At 34.3% G+C, this 23,225-nt stretch overlaps 1 protein-coding gene across 7 annotated transcripts in view; it reads right to left on the bottom strand.

Annotated features, from left to right (window-relative positions):
• Nucleotides 1-23,225, bottom strand: part of RAD51B (RAD51 paralog B) — a 556,279-nt gene that overhangs the window by 530,884 nt on the left and 2,170 nt on the right. For all 7 annotated transcript variants that reach the window (XM_016131216.2, XM_036238433.1, XM_036238436.1 and 4 more), the window contains exons 2-5: nucleotides 21,962-22,076; nucleotides 20,296-20,409; nucleotides 16,869-16,985; nucleotides 4,383-4,519 (exon numbers count right to left, since the gene is read on the bottom strand). In XM_016131216.2, the coding sequence (XP_015986702.2) occupies nucleotides 4,383-4,519; nucleotides 16,869-16,985; nucleotides 20,296-20,409; nucleotides 21,962-22,076 (483 nt within the window). The remainder of the gene's footprint in view (nucleotides 1-4,382; nucleotides 4,520-16,868; nucleotides 16,986-20,295; nucleotides 20,410-21,961; nucleotides 22,077-23,225) is intronic.

Here is a 23,225-nt window from a genome sequence, read left to right as displayed (position 1 = left end):
TTTCTATATGCGAATCCATTAAATTTCCCTTATATTAATCCTTCAATTCACTTTCTCCTTTCTGACCAGACAGCTTGCTTGTAAGCACAAAATGGAGAAAACACTACATACAGAGACACAGAGAGAGCTAAAATATATTCCTTTGTAGTCTCATATTTTCATGTTTTATATCTTCTCTAAGTCCAGAAATCAACCCAGTTGTGACAGACACTATTACTTACCGATATCCATTCCACATCTTCCTTGCTATGAAAACCCTAATTTTATTCAGGCAGTAATACTAACTGGCCCCAGAACACCCATCATACTTGTTATAACAATCGATCCCTCACTTTCCCATCCTCCCTTGCATATAGTAGTGGCCAAGTGAGAAATCTGCAGAATTCAACCGGATAGAAAGGAAATCAGCCAAAGGGAGGAGGCAGCTACCCTAAAAAAAGAAGTATACTTTCCTGCTAAAAGATACAACTGGCCCTTTCTCTTCTCACTGAGTTGAGCACAGAATAGATATGATACCTAAAAATGTACCAATCTCTCCTTTATCACTGGTAGCAGGACCAGTGTCAGCAACCATCTACTCAAGTCTTCTTGTTATGTGAAAAAAAAATGTTGAAGCCACTATTCTGTGAGTATTCAGTTACTTACAGCAAAAAGCTTTCCCAACTGATCAACCAACTTTCCCCAGTAAATCCAAATAGGGGTCAAGCAGTCTTGTAATAGCACAAATGAAATGTGACAAGACAGTACTGAGCCAGCTCCAATCTCTGACTCACCATGACAAACTCCAGAAGTCAGTGTAAGAATGCCGAGCCTGGCATCCATACAAAAGAATGCTGGTACTTTGATCCCACCTGACCCTATCACCAGACTTCAAAATGCATTCCATATGGCAGCCCAATGACCACACTTTTCAAGCCTTGTGGAGAACAGGCTAGAAAAGTAAAAACAACATAAATATCAACCCTTATCCTCAAATGACCTTCATAAGAGCTCATTAGAATTATGCAACATAATTGAAAGGAAGGGACTAAAATTTACCTCTTCATTTTCCAAACTGCCTCTGATGCAAATATTAATATGCACAGAGGCAGGAAGAGATAATGAAGGAAATAAGTAAATACAGAGGATGCAAAAAGGAGATAATTAAGGCTATGTGCAAAAGACAAAGAGAAACAAACCAAAACCTCCACAAATTAACTTGGAAAATGTAAACTGGTCACCTACTACTGAATTTATGCTGGATTTCACCCAATTCATGATTTTAAACCTACTCTGAACTGTGATACTGATAACAATGGAATCAGGCAATAGTTTATTCCCTAAGAAAACATCCCAAACTCAGTTTTATGTGTGTACAAAGAAAGCAGGAATCCAATTACATTAACTGAATTTCTGTTATTAGAATAACTTTAGTCCTTCAATTCTTTAAGCCAGTTCTATTGAACTTTTGTAAGGGCTATTTATACATTAGCTATTTATTACTTAATTGGCTTTTGAATACCTATAGGCTTGTTAGTTGAAGGCTAGTCACCAGCATTTTAAAGAGTATCTTTCACTTGGACAATCTGAGCGAGCCAATGTCATTACCGGCTGTAGTAAATATATTCCAGTGATCTCATGTTTATACTTCTGTTCTTTTTTATAACCATTAATTTGTTTAAGATCCAAATAAGTTTATCATATTGCAAGTGATCAATACATCTTTTTCCCCCAACTCGATTGAGATATAATTGATGTATAACATTGTGTAAGTTTGAGGTGTACAATGTGATGAGAGCAACACATCCTTTAAGTCTCTTTTAATCCAAAGGTTCCTCCTCTGAGTCTTTTTTTAATCTTAACGATTTATTTGTTAAAGAAAGCAGGTTGTTTGTTCTGTCAGTTCCCAGAGGTCAGATTTTGCTGACTGAATCCCTCCCTCTGGTATAGCTTAACATGATCCTCTCTTCTCTGTATATACTGTAGACTGTTGAATCTGAAAGCTTGATCACATCTCGTTTGATTGTTCTTCCATCAGGAGGTACCACAATGATTGGATATCTTTTTATGATGCTAGCAGATTTTTACATTTATGAACTGTTTTTACTCACAACACCTCTGATATCGAATGTGTGGGTTTTCCACACCAAGCAATTCTCCAGTTCCCTGTGAACACCAACTGGGTGTACTCCAAGTCGATTCAATTCTAACACTAACTACCAGCAGTTAGCTCAGACCCCGTAAATTAAGGACTCAGTCCCACAAGGTTGCTCCCACTTCAGACGCCAATCCCAAGACCTGGGCCTCTGGTACTTTTGACAGGGTATAAATCAGAGGTTCTCTTGTCGCTCTACTCAGGTTCAATAATTGGTTAGACAGAACTCAGGAAGCCACTTTACTTACTATTACCAGTTTATTATAAAGGATACAACTCAGGATCAATCAAATGGAAGACATGCATAGGGTCGAGCATTGGAGAGTGGGGGGATAAGAGCCCCCGTGCCCTTTCCGGGCACACCACCAGTACCTCAATGTGTTCACCAACACAGAAGCTCTCTAAACCTCATCATTTAGAGATTTTTATAGAGACCCCATTACATAGGCATGACCGATTAAACCATTGGCCATTGGTGATTAACCAGTTTCCTGTCCCTCTCCCCTCCTCAGAAGTTCCAACCTATAATCACATCATTGATTCCTCTAGCAACTAACCCCCATCTAAAGCTATCTAGGGCCACCAAGAGTCACCTCACTAGCATAAACTTGCAAATTATGAATAACAAATGCTGTTCTTCTCACTTCTATCGCTCAGGAAAGTCCAAAGGTTTTGCAAGTTATTTTGCCAAGAACCAGGATGAAGACAAAATATATATTTCTTATTATATCACAATATTCAATGCCTAGGTCCATTAGATTGTTAGAGTTTGTAATTTGGTGACATTCTAGCATTCCTTCTACATTTATACTGGAATGCTTCTATTAAAAGACCTATATGTTACTCAGGAATACAGTTCATACAGAAAAAGAAAAAGAGATTGGATTTCCTTTTTTCATTCAAAATAATGAAACTCATTTCAAAATAATGAGTTGCTTCTCCAGAATCCTCCAAGAGTGATCAATTAGTTTCTTTTCATTTCTTAATATCGTAGACTCATAGATTTTAAACATATTTCATGTGTTTTAATTAGCATTCCTATTGTATTAGTATTCCTATTGGTTTCATCTTTGGCCAGTGGCAGCCTCCAGTGGTTGACTCCTGAGTCCTTCCGACACTTCATAAGCAGTCTTTGATAACTTCCCTGCTATCTAATATGATGTCTCACACTCAATTTAAAATTTCTTTCTGCAGAGCTAGAATCAGCTATTTCCCCCAAAGAAGCCTCATTCCTTTTAATAGAAAATGGTACTTGGATTTCATGATCTGAGAGTAACACCTATCAATTCATTCATTTATCAAACATTTTCTTAGCAATTTTATATGCTGTAACTGGACTTGGCTTTGAAGACACAAAGATAGAACACAGACTCAAATTACTGACAAGCCAGTGGCATACTTAGAAAGAATAGATAACTAAGAGATGCAGAACAAAGCAAATAAGCTCTAGGCAAAATAATCCATATGAAATTTATCTGGTCAAGGAGTATGATTCAATTTCAACAGCATTCTTAGAAATAAGGGAGAGATCTGATTTATGATGACATAGTGAGAGAAAAACGCTAAGGACTTGATTTATACCATACCTTGACTAAGAGAACAAAATAGTGTCAGTCTTCAGCTGTACAAGCGCTCCTGTTTATAAACATCAAACAAAGCAGGGAAGGAGAGAGGCCAGATTTATCTTCAGGTATACAGAATTACACAAATGACTAAATGCCTCTCTGTAGAATATTAAAGGTCCTTGGCAAACTAAGGAAATCTTTTCTTTTCAAACATATATATTCTTACTATCAGTGTGCTTCTTACATTTAATACCATACTACTTCAAAGATCAGAATGAAATACTTCTCAATCAAAAAAGTTTGAAATCTGCAATTTTTCCATTCACTAATATTTTTCTTCCAACTAGAAATTAATTACAAAGCAGCTTACCTTCTGTCTTTATTAATTTTCCCCACTTTTCACTTATATTCCTCCCTCTCTTTCTTGAACTTCTTTCTTCCTGACTTTCTGCAAAACACAGCTTATCCAAGAACCCCACTTTAACCAATAAGAAAAGGATAGAAAACACAAAGAAACTGTTTCCTATGTCAATTTGAAAAGGAAAGTTCCTTAATACAGTATCCAGCATTCTGTGTTCTTAGGGAAAAAAAAAAAGTAAATGTTAACCTATTTAAAAATGTTACATGCTGTATATCAGTTACAAAACTAAAGTATTAAAATGGAAAATAAAAAAATCTCCTACCTTTCAGCACTAAAAGCTGATTCGGTGTCAATGTACACAACAGCTCCTTCTAATCCTCCCATGTTGGTGGGTAATGTGGCCAAAACACTCATCATTATACAAAACTGAGTTTTTCCACAACCTGGTGGACCTGTAATCTTAAATAAATAAATAAATACATAAACAAATAAATAAATAAGTTACTTGTGTAAACATCACAAACTAGTCAAAGCAAAATCCTTGAGGAAATTACCATAGACACAGTGCAACTAACCTAGGCTCCTGGGTTCCCAGGGAGAACATTCTAATACATTTATTGTCTATAATGAATTAACTTCGCCCTCATGCATCTGGATTGGTACTAGTTACGTACTATCCTTGGGAAAAATAAGAAAACAGTCATTCAAATCATCCTCTGTGTTCTGTAGTTCAGATGAAAACTTTGGTTGAGAAAGGCTGGAGGATTTACTTTATACATTCACAACTTGGAGTTCTATACCTTTTCCTCATTAAGACATTTATAGAGGGATCTTGAAAATATTTAAGAGGCTTTAATAATCGGTTTAGCATTTGCTATGAATTGGCCTTTCAGAACAATTTTGTACTAGTCCTCTTAAGAGCTACTTTGACCTTTACTCTTAAGAGTAAAGTATTTAAAGGTAAAGGGTATTGCTGAATAGTTTGCTACCAAATGGTTCTGCAAAAAAACTGTGTATGTGCGCGCTAATGTGTGTGTGTGTAAAAAAAGTGATAATAAAGCAAATGTAACAAAAGTCAACAATTGTTGAATATAAGTGATTACTAATTTGAAGTATATGTTTTGAAATTTTAGTTGGTAGACAGATATTTCAAGATTATAAAATTTGGAATCAAGAGGGTATAGATGGAAAAGAATAGGAAGTTAATCACATGCATATTCAAGTCCAACTGGAATTACTTAACAAATATTAATATGAAAATGTTAAAAATATCCCCTTTAAACATATGCTAATTGTCACATTGGCTGTGGCATCCAAATTTTAAGAACGAAAACACTATCCCTTTCGTGTAAATAACACTAATGAATAATTTTCACAATAGGAAGGGAGAATAGAAGAGAGAAAGAGGAGAGAAGAAAATCTCTGGTAGAGATGAAAAAAGTCTGAGCTAAGACTGAGATATACTACAGGCATGAAGAAACTATCTCAGATACATCATGAAGTAGAAGGAAGAGGACAACTCATGAGTCTAAATCTTTTACGCTAGCAGTCCTCAAAACTGAGTATCAGGATTACGTGGCCAGCTTGTTAACCAGCATCTCTGGTTCAGTAGGTCTGAGATGTGGCCTGAGAATTCACATTTCTGAAAAGTGCCCAGGTGATGCCAATGCTGTTCTACACTTCCAAGAACCACTGTTTTGGAACTTATACTAAACCTAAGCATCATTTATCAAGGCTCGACATTTAAAAACAAAAGTTCACAAGTTAGAAACTATGTGCTAATTTATAATCTCTAAAACAGTGATTTAAACTTTAAGGGTGAATAATTGTTACTACAAATAAGATTGCCAGATCATGAGTGGTCAGTGAAAAGGAGTCTGCAAACTTCTTTGATTACATACTCTGACAAGTCGAAACAAATAAACAAAAAAATTTAGTATGGTCTTCCAATTATGCATATTTATTATATACATACTATTTTACTAATACATCCTATACAATATAAACATATAAAAAAGGATAAAAAAGAATAAATGATAAGTATTTTAAGAGTTTCATATCTTAGATGTATAGACCTTTTCACTCTCATAAAAACTCATTAATACTTTTAGTGAAATAATGATAATAATGAAAATAAGTGAAATTATATTACTTTTAAATATTGATTTAAATATTTTGCAGTTCAATGACTGAAATGTCAGGTCCTATGCTCTACTTATTTCAGTACTTAACTGTAATGGTTGTATAGTTGAGGAAGAGATAATTGCAAAAATGCAAGGACTGAAATTAAATTTAAGAAATATATTATTTATTGTACTTACTAAATCACTATTTTCATTTTTCAATAATGTCTATCAGTTAGCAAAAGTTTTTGTTGAATTTTGCTAATAAATTTCTATCTGCCATCATGTTGATCAATTACTCTTACAAACTAATCAAAAGATATATTTTTACATTTTTTAACAATTGATTTAAAAATCAATCAAACCTCTTTATTTGGAAGGTTTTTAACAGTATAAAAAATATTGTAACAAGTTTTAAAGTGTGCAGATAGCAAAGTTTTCATTGGACACACATATTTCTGACAACAAAAATCATATAACAGAAAAATTTCCAAACAGTGACTTAAAAAAACACTCTCTATGTTTTAATCTCTGTCTTTAAAAAGGCATTTGCTTTCTCACTCCTTATTAAAATATTGCCTTTACTTTGACAGGATGGATTAAGAGTGTTCCATTGGTTGGTTGGCTGATTTTTAATCTGATATGAAGCATATACCATAGCCACTTGTCATATAAAAAAGGTCAGCAAATTAGATGTATCTTGTCTTTTCATTTAAAAAATGCTTCACCCATCTTTAAATTCAACAACTTTTACAATCTGCAGTGAGATAACCAAAGAAGCCATTGTGATTCAGATTAATTTCACAGTCACTCCCCATCTCACTACAGAGTACTATAGAAATTCTACGCTTTATCAGTCAGATTTTTATAAAAATTGACAACATTGGTACCATCCTTAAGCAGTTTTCACATATCTGACATCTACATAAAAATTAAATTTCATTTTGTCAGGTTTACTTAGTGGGTTAAAACATTTCAACATTAACAGTTTTTAGCTTCAGATAGTTCAGCTCTGAATTCTAGCCGCCAAACCACAAAATTTCAAGTTGTGTTCAGTTCCCAGCTGCAGCTCCAGTGGTGGTTAGAAAGAGTGAACATGCCAAACCAGAAGAGTCTAAGTTATTTGCTTCTTGGAAACGCAAAGTGAATACAACATTTACACACAGAAGACACCAGTAAAATACAATTAGCTTCATCTAGTTAGAGCCTGAGTTTCAACTTGCCTGGGAAAAGTAAAAGAACTGAAAGAAAATAACCAGTAATGAAGATCACCTGAATATCAACAAGGAAGTAAATATTAGCAATTGGTTAAGAGGAAAGAGAATTATTCTCAAGTTTAAAAAGTCTAATTGTACAAATGTAAAAACGAAGCCTAGTCATTTTAATCTTAAATGAGATTAAATAACTGAGATGAATGTGAAACCCAGACTGATTAGGACCTAAAATCTTACCAAGTTAATTCTCTCCACATTCAAGGTGGGAGCCAACAGGATGGGGCAACCAGCCAAACCAGTACTTTGCAGAAGACAATTTTAGGACTGCCTGGTTCTGATCTGAGAAAAGAGCATGTGGAAACTTCAGCGTCTAACTACTTGTCTCCATTTGCTCTACAATTATGTAGAATCATGATTAGGTCTTTAGACATACAGAATTCATTTTAAAAATAACTAACTCTCTAAATCCTAAAACAAACAAAAAGCAAATCATCTCAGAGCAGGTAGCACTTTGCTTTGTGAAAGAAACCTTGATCTTAAATTATTTTACATCAACATGTAGGATTTTTATATCTTGGATTCTCTCCACCAGTCCCTTATTTCCTACTGACAACTGCTGGTTTCGAAGTAAATGGGAAGGGATGGGAAGAGAGAAGGGAAAAGAACAGCGCAGAAAACAGCAGGAGGACATGGAACTGACAAGTGCCCCAAGTTTCAGAGTTTAAAATAAATATCGAACGGTATCAAGAAACATAGTCATTCATTTAATAATCATATAACATATGAAGGACCCTTCCAAAACCTTTATGGAGAAAGATGTTTATTTCTAAATCAAGAAGTGAGTGATGAATTGGAAGCAATGTTCCAATCAATCACATATACTAAATTCTTGTATCAGGACAGAAGTCTGATTATCTTGCCTTTCAAAACATGAAGTAGGATAAACAAATCATGTCAGTGGATTATATTCAAGGAACGCCAATTAGAAATCTCTCCCTGTTGCTGTTGTACATGGAGCTGACCTGAACCTGAAAGCAACTTGAAGATGATAGACCTACCTTGACCAACCTGTAGACCTATGAGCAAGAAAAAAATATATCGGTTCCTGTCATAAGCAGTGTAAGCAACCAAAACTGACTAATAAAGCATGTATTTGTGTCTTACACCACACTGTTTCTGCATTTCTATTACATGCCTGCCCATTGTAGACTAAGTTTATAACCCCTGCCTTATTATCTTCTATGATTTTGTAGTCCACAGCTAACTCTGGCAATGAGAAAAAAAAAAAAAAACTGTAATATTCAACTATTCTGAGGAAAAATTCAGGATGCAAAAATAGGACTATTGTCACCCTGCCTCTTTTTTTGGGATAGTAGGATAGTTACTTTCAAAGCAAAACCACCTCATTCCTGAACAAAGCATGGAAATAATTCTCAGTACAAATACTGTACGAATGTGCTACATTGTTTCTTATTATTTAGAGCAAAGATCTAGGTATAATCATCACTCTTAAATGTAAAGATCTGGCAGTGCTTCCAAGCTGACTCTTCCAGAGGTACTTTTGAACTAAGACATGCAGATGTTCCATCTCTTTTTGTTGACTTGAGTTGGGGGCAGTTCGCTAGTCCTATAATCTCCAGGTTTCAAAAAAAATGCCCCTTTTGATGAACCCTTCAAATACAATCTTAATTTTACCTAATCACATTAGCATCTTAATCATGCGCTTTCAGCAGGGTAATACTAATAATCATAAGGGTGAAACTTGGTTTTGATTAGGGAGGGGGAGTAATTTTACTCTTTTTATATATAAAGCACAGAGACACATACAGCACTTAAACTGAGTTACAGAATATCTGTGGTATTAAAATCTCAAGCCGAGGTACGGGGGTGATTAAGGAAAAAAAAAATGTTTGAAAAGCTCCTTAGTCAGCAATAATGAAAAAAGGATTGAGAAACACTGATCTGATCTTTATTATCTCACAGGGAAAGGCTACCATTACATGGTTTGAACTCCACATAATGTAAACTTCTAAAGTTTAAACTTCAAACATATCTTTGGTACCAATATTCAGTTATAGCAGATGCAGAATTATCTGCTTATATTCCGCAAGTAAGGAATCTGATGTTCTCGGGGAATGGGAAGAAGCCCTGTAGCTCACTTCCATTACTGATTCAGCAGAGTTGGTTTCTCTTTGATTTCTCCTCTGCTGCTTCTGCTTTTGGCATGAGTAGCACTTCTCTGGTTCCACTTTTAATCTGGGTGCTGTGACTGAATACACGCAAATTCAGTGAAGTTCACATAAATCAAAACTGATGATAAATAAATTAGAGGATTCTGAAGCTAGAGTCAGAAAAGAGTAGCTATAAAAATGACGGTAGAATGTTTCCAGATTTATTCTCACTGCCCTAGTCATCTCTGGGCCTAGTCTAAGTTTATTCAACCAGTGGCCTTACCCTTCACCTCTACCAGATCTAACCTGATATCCGGGACTCTAGATTTGACCTATTAACCAGAAACGAAGTTCATGCAATTCAATCATTTAGTAACCTCCACTGCTACCTGTATTAGCTCTCTACTGCTAGGTAACAAATTACCACAAATTTCACAGCTTAAAACAAAACCTGTTTATTATCTCATAGTTCTGTAGGTCAGCAGTCCTGATGGGCTTGACTGGATTCTCGGTTCAGTCTCACAGGGCTAACATCAAAGTGTCAGCTGAGCTAGGCTCCTATCTGGAGGCTGAGAGGAGTTTCAACTTCCCACCTCATTCAGGTTGTTGGCAAAATCCACTTCTCTGCAGTTATGGGTCTGAGCTGTTTCTTTTTCGGCTGTCATCTGAGGGCTTCTCACTGCTCCTAGAGGCCACTTACATTCCTTCTCACATGGTCCTTTACATCTTCATGTTTTGAATCCTCATGTTTTGAATCTTTGTGGTTCCCCCTTCTTCTTTAGCCAGAGAAAGCCCACTGTTTTAAAGGACTCATGGAATTAGATTGGGATAACTTCCCTATTTTAAAGTCAATGGTGCCATATAACATACCATAACCATGGAAGTGATGGCCCATCATATTCAGAGAATCCAGGGATTACAACAGAACATCTTTGGGAGGATATTTTAGAAATTCTATCTATCATAGAGTCTCTGGGAATGTAGAGGTAATAAATTACACATGCACACACAAACACACATACATACACAATAAACACACACATTTATATAGTGATAGCCAGCCTCTAAAAAGATCTTCACTTTGATGGTATTTATGCCCTGCTGGAGCCCCCTTCTGCACAGTATCAGGTATGTCTGTGTGAATCACAGGATCCAGCAGAAGTGATGGTATTCAACCCTCAAGGATAGGTCACAAAAAACACTGCCATTTCTACTTTGTTCTCTCAGTTCCCTTACTCTAGGGAAGGTCAGCTGCCATGTCATGAAGACACTCAAGAGGTCCATGTGGCCAATAACTGAGTTCTTCTACAAAAAGCCAAGACCAATTTCCCAGCCACATGAGTAAGCCATTTTTAAAGCATATCCCCCAGTTGCAGTCAAGTTTTCAATTCAGATGACTGCCAGTATTCAGCTTTAGCCAACATCTTGACTGTAATCTCTTGAGAGACAGTGACCAGAAATACTGAGCTGAGCTGCACCTGAAGTCCTGCCTCACAGAAACTGTAAGATATTATTTACTGTTGTTTTAGCCACTAAGTTTTAGAATAATTTCTTAAACAGTAATATATTAAAAATATATATATAAATATGCAGTATAGATATGAAGACATTAAAGATATACAACTTTAAAAACATATTTTTAAAAACCTCCTAAAGAATCACTTATATTCATTAATAAAAATCAATTAAGTAGAAAAATTATATTCCTTAAATGTACAGCTTTGACGCTTTGAAAGAAAAAAAGGCATATGAATGAAAATAAACACTGTACCCTGGATTAGCAATAACGTTAAAAGTTCCTATAGTTTGGCTTTCTATGATCAAGGGGAAAGCGTACAAAAGGCAGCAAGTATCAAAGCCTTAGAGTAAACAAGCACTATGTAAGTACAAAAATTAATAAATAAAAACAAATTCATTTGGTCAACTAATATTTATTAAGTGCCTTCTACATGTGTTAATATTGTAGATGTAACAAAAAGAAAAAAACATAATCTCTGCCCACTTGAAATTTATTCTCCAGTGGAAAAGACATATATTAGCTAATCACAAAAACAGCAACATTTTAATGATGACAAATGCTACATAGAAGAACCACAGTACATTGTTCAGTTCTCCAGGAATATATGACAATTCTAAATGTGCTACTGTAAGTGTGATAAAATAGGTTCAAAATATATAAAGTAAAAAAATCAAACTACCAGTAAACTTTTTAACTTGCCAACACAATGAACTATTTTAACAACATTTTATGATTTATTACTAAGTCGGGATAAGAAAAAGTCAGTAAAAATAAAGAAAATATGGACAAACCGAATACAAGCTTAATTTAATAGTCATGTGCAGAGCACTCAATTATTAAAGAGTAATCATTCTTCTCAAGAATACGTGGAATATTTACAAAAGTTGATCACATAATAAACCTTAAAACAAGTCTCAGAAAATTTCAGAGAATCAATATCATGCAGTTTTCTGACCAAAATGCAATTAGATTAACAATCTAATTAAAACTTAAAAGATAATTCTTTAATTAAATAATTTAGATATTTGGAAATTTCGAATAACTCATAAGTTAAAGAAGCAATCATAATAAAATTTTAAAATACCATTAGAACTAAATGAAAATGAAAATATTTCACATGAAAAAAGAATGCAGCAATGGAAATTCATAGCCTTACAAGCTCGGAGCAAAAAGAAGAAAAACTGAAAACATAATCATTAAATGTGCAATTTAAGAAGTTAGGACTCACGAATATAGTGGACAATTTGGTGATGGACAGAGGGAAGGGGCATTGGGGGCCTGGGAGAATGGGATGAAGGGTTAAAGAAGTACAAATTAGTAGTTGATAGTTGGTCATGTGGATGGGGAGCACGGCAGAGGGAATGCAGTGAGCATTAATATGATGATGGCTGGGTGGAGGGCTGAGGGAGGGAGCAATTGGGATCATTTTATGAACTATACAGATGTCTAACCAATGTACTGTATACCTGAAACTAATTTAAATAAATACATTTTTTAAAAAAGAAGTTAGGAGAAAAAATAATCCCAGAAAAAATTCAATTTAGATGGAAGAAGATAAGAAAATAACAGAAATCACTGAAGTAAGAGATAAAAGAGAAGACCAACAAAGAACAACAATAAAAAATTTAGCTCTTTGAATAGACTATATGGGATAAAATCTCACACACACACACACACACACACACAAAAAAAAACAGAATTAAAGGCAAGGAAAATACAGTAAATAACTGTATGAAAATAAATGTGAAAAGTTACAGAAAATGGGCAAATTCCTAAAAATATCATTCACCAAAACTATTCAAGAAGAAATACAAAACCTGAATAGTCCTATAATCATTAAAAAATTGATTTCATTTTTTTAATCTTCCCACAAGGAAAATACCAAGACCAAACAATTTTTCAGGCAATTTCTACCAAACTTTCAAGAAATAAATGATTCTAATCTTACAAACTATTAGAATATAAATAAAAAAAAATATTCCACAATTCATTCTACCACTTAACTCAAAATAGATCACATAAAAATTAACTCAAAAGAGACACAGACTAAATGTAAAACCTAAAACTATAAAACTCTAAAAGAGAACATAGCAAAAAATTTCTATGTCCCTGGCTGGACAAAGAATTCGTGGAGATTACACCAAAGGCACAATCCATAAAAGAAAAACTGATAAATTGGACAACGCCAAAATTAAAAAGTTCAAAACTACCATTAAAAAAATGAAGGCACAAGCCACAGATTAGAAGACTATAACTGCAAATCTTTACATCCAATAAAAGACTTGTATTCGTATATGTAAAGAACTTTTACAACTCAGTAACAACAAAACAACCAATTAAAAAATAGCCAAAAGGTTTAAATAGACATGTCCCTAAATATACAAATGGCTAATAAGCACATGAATAAGCGTTCGAATTCATTAGTCATCAGGGAAATGCAAATGAAATACCAATGCACACCCACTAGAATAGCTAAAATCAAAAAGATAATACTAAGTCTTGGTTAGGATATGGAGAAACAAACCATCGTTTATTGCTGGTGAGAATGTAAAGGGTGCAGCCACTTTAAAAAACAGTCTGGCAGTTTAATCTTAAATATAAACATATGCCTATCATACAATCTAGCCATCTACTCCTAGGAATCTAACCAAGAGAAATAAAAAAAAAAAATATGTTCACATAAATACATGTCCTTGAATGTTCCCAGTAGCGCTATTCCTGAAAGACAATAACTGGAAACAATCCAAATGTCCATCAATTAAAGCGAGTAAACAAAATGTCCTATAGCCAAACAATGGAATACTATTCAACAACTAAAAGGAAAAAACTACAAATATTGCAACAATAGTTGATGAACTTCAAAAACATCATGCTATGTGAAAGAAACTAGACACAAAAGACTACATAGTATATGCTTCTATTTATATGAAAATTTTAGCAAAGGCAAATTTAGAGACAAAGTTTATCAGTGAGTGCCTAGAGCTAAAAACAGGAGTGGGGATTAACTATAAATGGGCACCAAGGAACATTTTAGGATGACAGAGATGTTCTAAAACTGGATTGTGGTGATGATTTACTATAAATTTACTAACATAATTAAATTATACAGTTAATATGGTTACAATGATTGAATTTTATCATATTAAAATGGTACCTTAAAAAAATTATTTTTTAAAATAGCCAAATGATTTATTAAAAGATATGGAAGCTCATTAGTAATTAGGAAAATGAAAACTGAGATCAGAAATTAAGAAGCCTGATAATACCAAGGCAAGAAGATATGAAGCAAGAAAAATTCCTGCACATCACTCACAGGAATATAAACAGGCAAAACCACTCAGAAAACAATTTGTCCTAATTCTGCAAAGTTACCCATGTGTAAGCCCTACAGCCAGCAAATCACTCCAAAATAGATGCTCTAGATAAGAGCTAGATTTGTATTTTAGGCTTTGTAGATTATGAAGTGTCTGTCACACTAACTTACCTCTGCTTTGTCACAAGAACAGCCACAGAAAACATGTAAACAAATGAGCATAGCTGCTGTTACATTAAAAACTTATTTACAAAAACAGGCAGGGAGATAGATTTGGCCCCTGGGCAGTAGTTTGCCAACTCCTGACCTAAAAAAGAAAAACCTGTACCCATGATCCAGGAGACACAGGGAACTGTTTTCACAGAACTTGTTTACATTAGTAGGAAACTGGAAGCAACCCGAATGTTCACTTACAGGGGAAGGGATAAATGAAACGCGGCGTGATTTCAGAATGGAATATGATACAGCAGTGAAAGTGAATGAGATTTCTGCTACCTGCAACAACATGAATAAATCTTAGAAAACAATACTAAGTGAAAAAAGCAATTCGGAGAAGAGAGCTGATTTACTCACAGATACGATTTAATAGAGCTCAAAAATAAGCAGAACTAAATAAAATGTCATATCTCCTACATATACAGGCAGTAAAGGAAAACTACAGGTATAGGGAACTGTAGGAAACTATGAGGAAAAAAGTCTAGGAATGGTAGAAATTCATGGTGGAGGTTACCTCCCAACAGCAGGCCAAAGATAGGGTAGGAGTCCACAGTTAGTTTCAAAGGTTTTGGTATTGTTCTAGTTCTTACATTAGCTCATAGCTCATAAGAGTTCACAACTTACACATGCAGCATCTATTGAATCTTGTATAAATAAAATAAATACTAAAATTTTATTTTTTCATAAAAAAAAACAAACAAACAGAAACACGCCTGTATTTAGCTGAAAAATCCCAAAAATATTGAAGAGGCTACCTGTAGCTGAAACAGAAAATAGAGATCTTGCCACTAAAAAGCAGTCATGGTGTTTGTACTCTAATTCAGCCAAGTAGATTACAACAAAACACATAAATGGCTTGCAACTACTGCCTGGATTCAGAAAGAGTTGATAAAAACTAAGTAAAACAGTATTGGAAATTGTTCTAAAACTTAAAAATAAGTAGTTGTTGGTTAATTTTCCATGAGTTCAATATTTTGCTATTTAAATAAGTTTATGACTGTAGATCACTAGGTGCCCCAAAAATACACAAAATAGAATCCTGGCACCATCTGGTGGCAGTACACTGCAACAGCAGGTTCTAATTTTTCTTTTTTAAGATTAATTCACTCATTCATTCATTTACCAACTATCTATCTACAGGCAACTACTAGACATTTTAAAATCTTTCTTGAAACATACACATTTTTTAATCTTTCTTGAAAGACAGGAAATAAGATAAGGTTTAGCATCTAAAACAGAATTTTAGATCTTCAAGGAAAAAAATCTACTGTTAAATTTATGACTATCAGGATATAAGAATTTATTCTTATGTAGAAGTTTGCTTAAAGTATCCATGTCCCTGGAACTCTCAGGCAAGAAGTTCCACAGGAGTGCACTGGTAAATATAGTTTATTGAGTCACCACATCAGGACCAGTAAGCACATTAATGTAGTTTTCAAAAAAAGAACTGTGGTGTTTTTTTAAATGTCCTCAAATTCTTGACACTTCTTTCAAAGGACAGAGCCTAATTTTCCTCTCCATGAACATGGGCTGGACTTAATGACTCTCTTCTAATGAAGAGAATGTGGCAGAAGTAATGATGTGTAATTTCCACAGCCAAATCATCAAAGGCATCACCACTTTCATCTTGCCTTTTTTGGGATCACTCACTGGGGGAAAATCAGCCATCATGTCATGTGGAGACTCAAGTAGTGTCTGGAGAACCTTTTTGGGGAGGAACTGTGACATCCTTCAGCAACCAGCACCAATCTGCCAGCCATGTGAGTGAGGCCCGTTGGAAATGTCCTCCGGCCCCACCAAGCCCTCAGATAATGCACGCTTGCCAGTATCACCAAGCTAAGCCATTCCCAAAGGAACACAATTAATAACTGTTTATTATTGTTTTAAGCCACTCGATTTTTCAGTTTAATATTATAATTTGCCCACATGTTAATAAAATTTCAAATTTTATTAATTAAGGAGTAATCCTTATACACTAAGGAGTAATCTTTTTTTAATTCTCCCAGATTGTTTCATATCATTTCATATTATTCATAACATTCTAAGTTTATTCAAAAAAACAGCAACCTAAGCAGACCAGTCAGTCAGCAAGGATTTTTTAAACATCTTTACACAGAGCAACTGTACTAGGTAGAGAATCATGCCCTTCAGGTGCCTGAAATTTAACTAATATTCATGAAATATATATTTTTTAACTAAACTTTCCCCCGTCTCTTAAATTGACAAGAAGGTTTGGAAAATGCCTCCTTTACCTCTGTGAGGGATCCACAAGCCACACCACCACGCAGGGCTTCATCCAAAGCAGAAAGGGTTGTAGATAAGAATGCTGGCGAGAGAGCAACAGACCTTTGTGTCTTTATCCCATAAGCCTGAATGAGAAAAAGATCAAGTTCTTTTGAACCTCGTTATGTATTCAAAAACATAAACCAACTCCATACCTCCAATTTTAGCAGCTGGAACCCAATTCTATTTTTTTTTTCCTCCTCTATTATTTATTTGTTCAACAAATATTTACTCTGTGCCAGTGGCTGAGCTAGACTATAAGAATATGATTTAACAGACAGCCTCTGCCTTCACAGTACTTATAGTTGACCATTAGGACTAGAAATTGGACAATTACTATGCAATTAATAAGAGATGTGATAGAGAAAGTGAAGACACGGACAATATACCTGATCCGGATTTTGTGATTCAATAAGGCGTCACGGAAGAGGTGGATGTCCGAGCTAAAATTTGAAATAGCTGTTAGACAGGTAAAGGAAATATGCATGTTCCTGCCAAAGAGACAGAATGTACAAAGAAAGGTCAAGAAAACAGGCAGAAATGGAAACCAACGAAAACTACAAAAAATAGAGTTCATTTAGAACAGCTGAAGATGGAACGTGGTAGTGCTGTGGCAAGTGATAAAGCTGGAGAAATAAGCAGGGGCCAAATCATGAAGAACCTTGTTGAACTTTGGAGTTTATGCTGAGAGCAACAAGGGGTGACATGATCAAGTTACCATCTCAGGCTGAGGCTGGTTTGTGAAGAATAGCTTGAAGGTAGGTGTGGTAGTCTGAGAAATGGCCACCTCAAAATATATCCACATCAAATCCTTGAAACCTGTGAATGCTACCTTTTTTGTACAAAGGATCTTTGCAGATGTGATTAATGTGATTATATGCCCACTATGTATAAAAACACTTGCCTCTTTATAATCTCTAACATCAAAATTTTCACTTTTATGAATGAAATATAACTATAAAAATTCATTCATTCAACATATATTGGATGCCAATTGCATGCCATGCTCTGAGACTGGCTCTGGGAATACAAAGGTAAACCAAATGGATAGCTTCTACCCACTCAAAGTTTAAAATTTAACAAATCTATGACTTAAATCCAAGGCTGTTCTGCTTTGTGACGATGTAAGAAGACCAGCATATTAATATTTATGAGCCATAAATGTGCCCAATCTTATCTAATCTTACTTAGAGAATTCTTAGTTCTGTTAAACTAGGAATTATCGCAGATTTTTTTAAGGCTATATTCAAGCATGTATAATAATTAGAAAAGCGATAGTCAAAGTCATGTAATTTGCACCTGATTTAGAAATATCTGAATATTGTCTACAATCCATCATCAGGCAACATAAGTGGGTGTGGGATACATTATCAAATACATAAAGGCAACCCAATCTGTCAACATTAAATTGCTTTGTTTGCAAATATAAGTGTAATTACTGAAAAAATAGATTTGGTGACTCTCAAAAAGAATAAAATAAACTAATAAAACGAACCTTCAGAAATTATAGTATATGCATAAATGAGAAAAAGTAATATTGTGATATGATATCCACCCGTTTTTCTTCTACTTTGGTGGCTGCTTCTTCTCAGACTCATTATTATCTAATCTCATCTTTAAATGTTGGCTTCACTGAAGATTTGGTCTTGGGTACACTTATCTTCTTATTTTATATACTTTCTAGGCAATTGCTCGTCCATTCCCATGGCTTTGACCATCATAGGTGCACTGATGACTCCCTAATGCATACTTTTAGTGCGGACCTCTCCTTCAAGCTCCATGTCCAGACATTTGCCAGTCTACTTCGCATCTCCTCTCAATGTTTCACATGCACCTTAAATTCAATAAGTACTCCCTGAACTTTTCCTTCACAGGACTTGTCACTATTACAATCAACTACTTACTCATGTCGTTATTTATTTAATGTCTGACTTCTCCCACTAGACTGAGCTATATGAGGGCAGGAACTTTATCAATCTTGAATACAATATCCTCAGTCCCTGACAAAGAACCTGATACATGGCTGGTACTCAATAAATATTGGTTGAAGGAATAAATGACTGAATAAATGAATAAATAAATAGACAAAAATTTTCCTTTAAAGAATGAACTAAAACTAAGCCAATGTTTAAGTCAGAACTCAAATCCAAAGAATGCTACAAGAGTGAATGTACAACAAAGGAGAAAGGTGGATTCTTGAATTGGTACTTGGAATAATATTGAGATTGCAGCTGAAGTGGTTATGGAAGTGGAGACTAAAGCTGAATTTCCTGCACAAGCTCTCTTATTTAATTACCTAACTAGAAATAAGCCATAAATATTCATCAGATAGAATGACAGACATCAAATTAAAAGGTTTTCCTGGTGCTTTACAACCTTCCAAATAGTAACAGGTTATTTTAAAATTAGTCACAGAATCATCTCACACTATTTTAATATTAACTTATTCCACAAAACAAAGAGAGCTGTCCAAAGCTACAAGATCAATGGCAAAGCTAAGACTAGTGTTAAACCCTAACTCTGATTCTAATTTTCCTTTTGCCTACTCTGCCTCTAAGGTATTTTCCTTAGATTACAAGCTAAATCTGAACAAAAGAAAATACTTTGTCTGTTCATTGCTTAAGAAGTCTCAAATGACACTTCCTACTTCATAGAACTGCACCCTACTTTATTGCTCAGTGGTTACCAAATTTCAACATGAGATAGTAAGGTAAATATCTTACCTGAATATCATCTACAATCCATAAATCACATAAATAAATAAATTTGCAAAGCACTGAACAGACTTTAGGCAACTCTCATCCTAGGAAAGCAGTATCTTTCTATCATGCATAAAACTTTCATTGGAAAAGTTAAAGTTATTAAACAGAAAGTATGAAAAAATAGTACAACTTGATGAGGACTTGTTATAAAAGACTTTACCTCTTATCAAGAGTGAGGATAAGTTTTCAAGTACTATTTATTCAATCAATAAGCAAGTGTAAGTCCAATATGTGTATTTTATGATGCAAAGTAAGTAACGATGGTAAAAGTATTACAGAGGCAGGGGAATTCTAAAATTAAAAGTATACTGAAGTCCACAAATCCCACCCAAACAAAGAGAAAGATGACCTTTTGAAATATCACTATCAGCTACAGAGAAAACTTTGTTTCCTCCTCATTCCTATAATTAAGAACTACTTCTCATGAGCTTATAAACTATATAAATTTTTCGTATGTATGTACGTACGTATGTCTCATTAGAGTACTAATTCTGCCTTGAGAGTCAGTATTTTTGAGGTACTCATCTCTATTTTTGTTTTTGCCTCATTCCAAAAAAAAAGATTTTAAATGAGATGAAGAATCATATCAAAATAGAAGTCATAATCAAATCATCATAAATATATATATATATACCGTTTGCATCTGTGGGGCACAGGCCCTGCTGACCACATACACAAGTTCGTGGACACCTCGATAACTAAGGCCAGTCATCTTCATAAGCTCCAATGGGGAAAGACATAAAAAGTCCTAAAGAGACATAAAGAGAATATTTTACATATATGTGTAATAAAGATACTGGAATTAAAAGGTATATTTCAATTGAAACTGCCCATGTGTAGATAAAAGTGAAATTTATTTCAGATCAAAGACTTACATGTTCCATATAGTATTTTCCCCCTAAATATGCCTTAACTAAAAGATATGATGTTAGTCTTTTCTTGTAATTATCCAATTTAGTTGGCATATACTGGAGGACACATCAAATAACAACACATGGAAGCAGCATCCAACCCGGGAGTATATGAGCACTGCATCTGTGCCAAGAAGAGTTTGGGTACAAATACCCAGAAAGTGTCAAACTGAAAAGAATTTCTTCCTAAGCTATATGAAATCATTCAGAGAAAGTATCTGATAACTGAGAGCATTTCAAAGTATGCACATAAGGATTATTAAATACATAACACAGAAACCAAAGATACCTTTAACACATGAAGCAATTTTTTAAAAGATGTAGCATGCTCTGAAAGTTGTTTTATTAAAAATTAAATCCTAAGCTAAAACCTTAAATCTCATTTAACCCAAAAAAGATTTGTTTCATTATTGTGTTTAAAAATGTGACATCTCTACATTTTTCTCACTCCTTCAATAGGAAAAAGATCTTAACTATTAATTTCTCTTGCTTTCATGAGCAATTATTCATTTTGAATACCATCTCCTCATTAGTCATATTTCTCATATAACTACAAAATTTCTTTTTATCCATTTCCCATTTAAGACAAAAAAGTGCAGCTAGCTACCACCATCAATTTAATCTTCCGTAAACATGCTCTCTGAGGCTGAAGCAAATTTGACTGGCTTTCAATGTGAAAATAAAATATAAAAACTGTTCTTACAGTTATCTCTACACAGAACTTGTCTCTAATCCTAATGTAACAGAAATGTATATATAAATTGGATTCACCAAATGAATCTTTGGCTAACAACTGAGAACAATATTAATATCACACGTAGGAACACTAAATTTTCTAGGATTTGACATTTTCACTGATGGAGAATATATTTTGTAAATGAAAATACCACTACTGAAAACAGAACGCTATAAATAGAATGATGTCATTTGTTTCCAAAGACTATCAATATACTAGAGCAATGCAAAAATAATCATAAAAGCGAGATATTTCATGGCAAACTTTGGTGGTAAGGTTAACACTGTAATCCATGAGTTATCGCTAAGTAAATGCTGCAGCCACAAGTGCCACCAGCAAGTCTTCTCGGGGCAAACAGGAAATGGGTTAAGTAGTAAAACTTTCCTAGAATCCCAAATAAATAGCATAGGTGTATTTCACCTCCCCCCTGCCCAGTGTAAAAATATTGAACTTGGGTAAATGAAATCATATTTGGAAGTATAATCCAAGTGACTTGTCTTTTCAACTTAACCTAAGGAGAAGCACTATTATTTGTCCTTTTTTTTCTGTAAACCTAAGTTCTCATATTTCAGGTTTAGTTAAGAGTTATTTAGGTATACTTAAAATTAATTGGTACTTAAAATTTCTCATTGAAAAAATTAAATAAACTTTACCTGACAGGTAACAACCTGAAATCTGTTCAGACGGTCACACAGCTCTTGTGATAAACCCACTCGTCTTAGTTTCTTGCTACCCATGCCTCCAGATGCAGGGGGAAAAAAAGAACCACTTTGAAAAAAACATCAGAAAATAGCATAAGTGATAACAGATGGCTACTATCCAAAACACTCTACAAAATAACAAATCCTTCTAATTTTTCCATATGCAAAATGAAATAAGTAGTATTTAAAATGTTACTGAAAAAAATAAAGGCTACAGAATCTTTCTAAAAGTCTTACATAGGAGAAACAACTGTTTATCAAACATACACACAGAGAAACAAGGCAGAAAAAGAATGTGCATTTCACACAATACTTATTACATGAATATAATAATACCACTTCACGTTTGTATAGCATTTTGAAATTTTCAATGCATTAATAAATTTTATTTGGATGTGTAACTAACCTTCAAGGCATATTTCCAAACAACACTCCTAGGAAGTCTTTATTTTCATTGTACTATAACAATAATAAATGTATTGAGCATCTACTATATACCAGGCACTGTTGCTTTACATAAATTATCACATTATATCTTCTCAACATCCCTATAAGGAAGGTTATTGACCTCATTGTTGCCTGTGAGAAAACAAAAACCTGAAAAGCTTATTATAGTATCACCAGTAAAAGTAAATGGTGGGTCCAGAATTTGAACCCAGGAAGTCTGATTCTGAGGTCTACTCGCTGAACCGTTATACTCTACATAATCATATTTAACTTATCATTTTTCTATAAGTCAAATAAGTCTTCTGAATCAAATGAGATTTTATTATTTACAAGCCGAATTGTTGTTTATTACTCTAGCTGCCCTGATTCCCACACACTATAACAGCTTCTCAGATTCCCACATACTATACTAGTTTTTCACATTCCCATATACTATTAAAGTTCACTGTTGTTGAACCTTGCGAGGGCTAAATGAGGTTTCTGAAACAACTGTCTTCTAAAAGCTAGAATATTATCACTGTGATTCCTCTAATAATGCATGCAAAGGAAAGGCTGTGAATCTCACTGAGATAGCAAAATACCCTCTGGATAGAGTAGAAACAGGAACTCTTCATTGTTCCAGGGAATAGAGCAATGTAATTATCAAAAAGAAGTAACATTTTGGAACAAAAATACATACCAAGAATGTAGGTACTTATAGGCCCAAATTTCTATAAAATATCTAAATTTTCTGAACTAGATTAACTCAATCTCTCCCATGTGCGTCTGC

The sequence above is a fragment of the Rousettus aegyptiacus genome, unplaced genomic scaffold (assembly GCF_014176215.1).
Source record: "Rousettus aegyptiacus isolate mRouAeg1 unplaced genomic scaffold, mRouAeg1.p scaffold_m13_p_3, whole genome shotgun sequence".
Lineage (NCBI taxonomy): Eukaryota > Metazoa > Chordata > Mammalia > Chiroptera > Pteropodidae > Rousettus > Rousettus aegyptiacus.
Note: the sequence above shows the minus strand (reverse complement) of the source record. Positions and strands in the feature narration are given on the sequence as shown.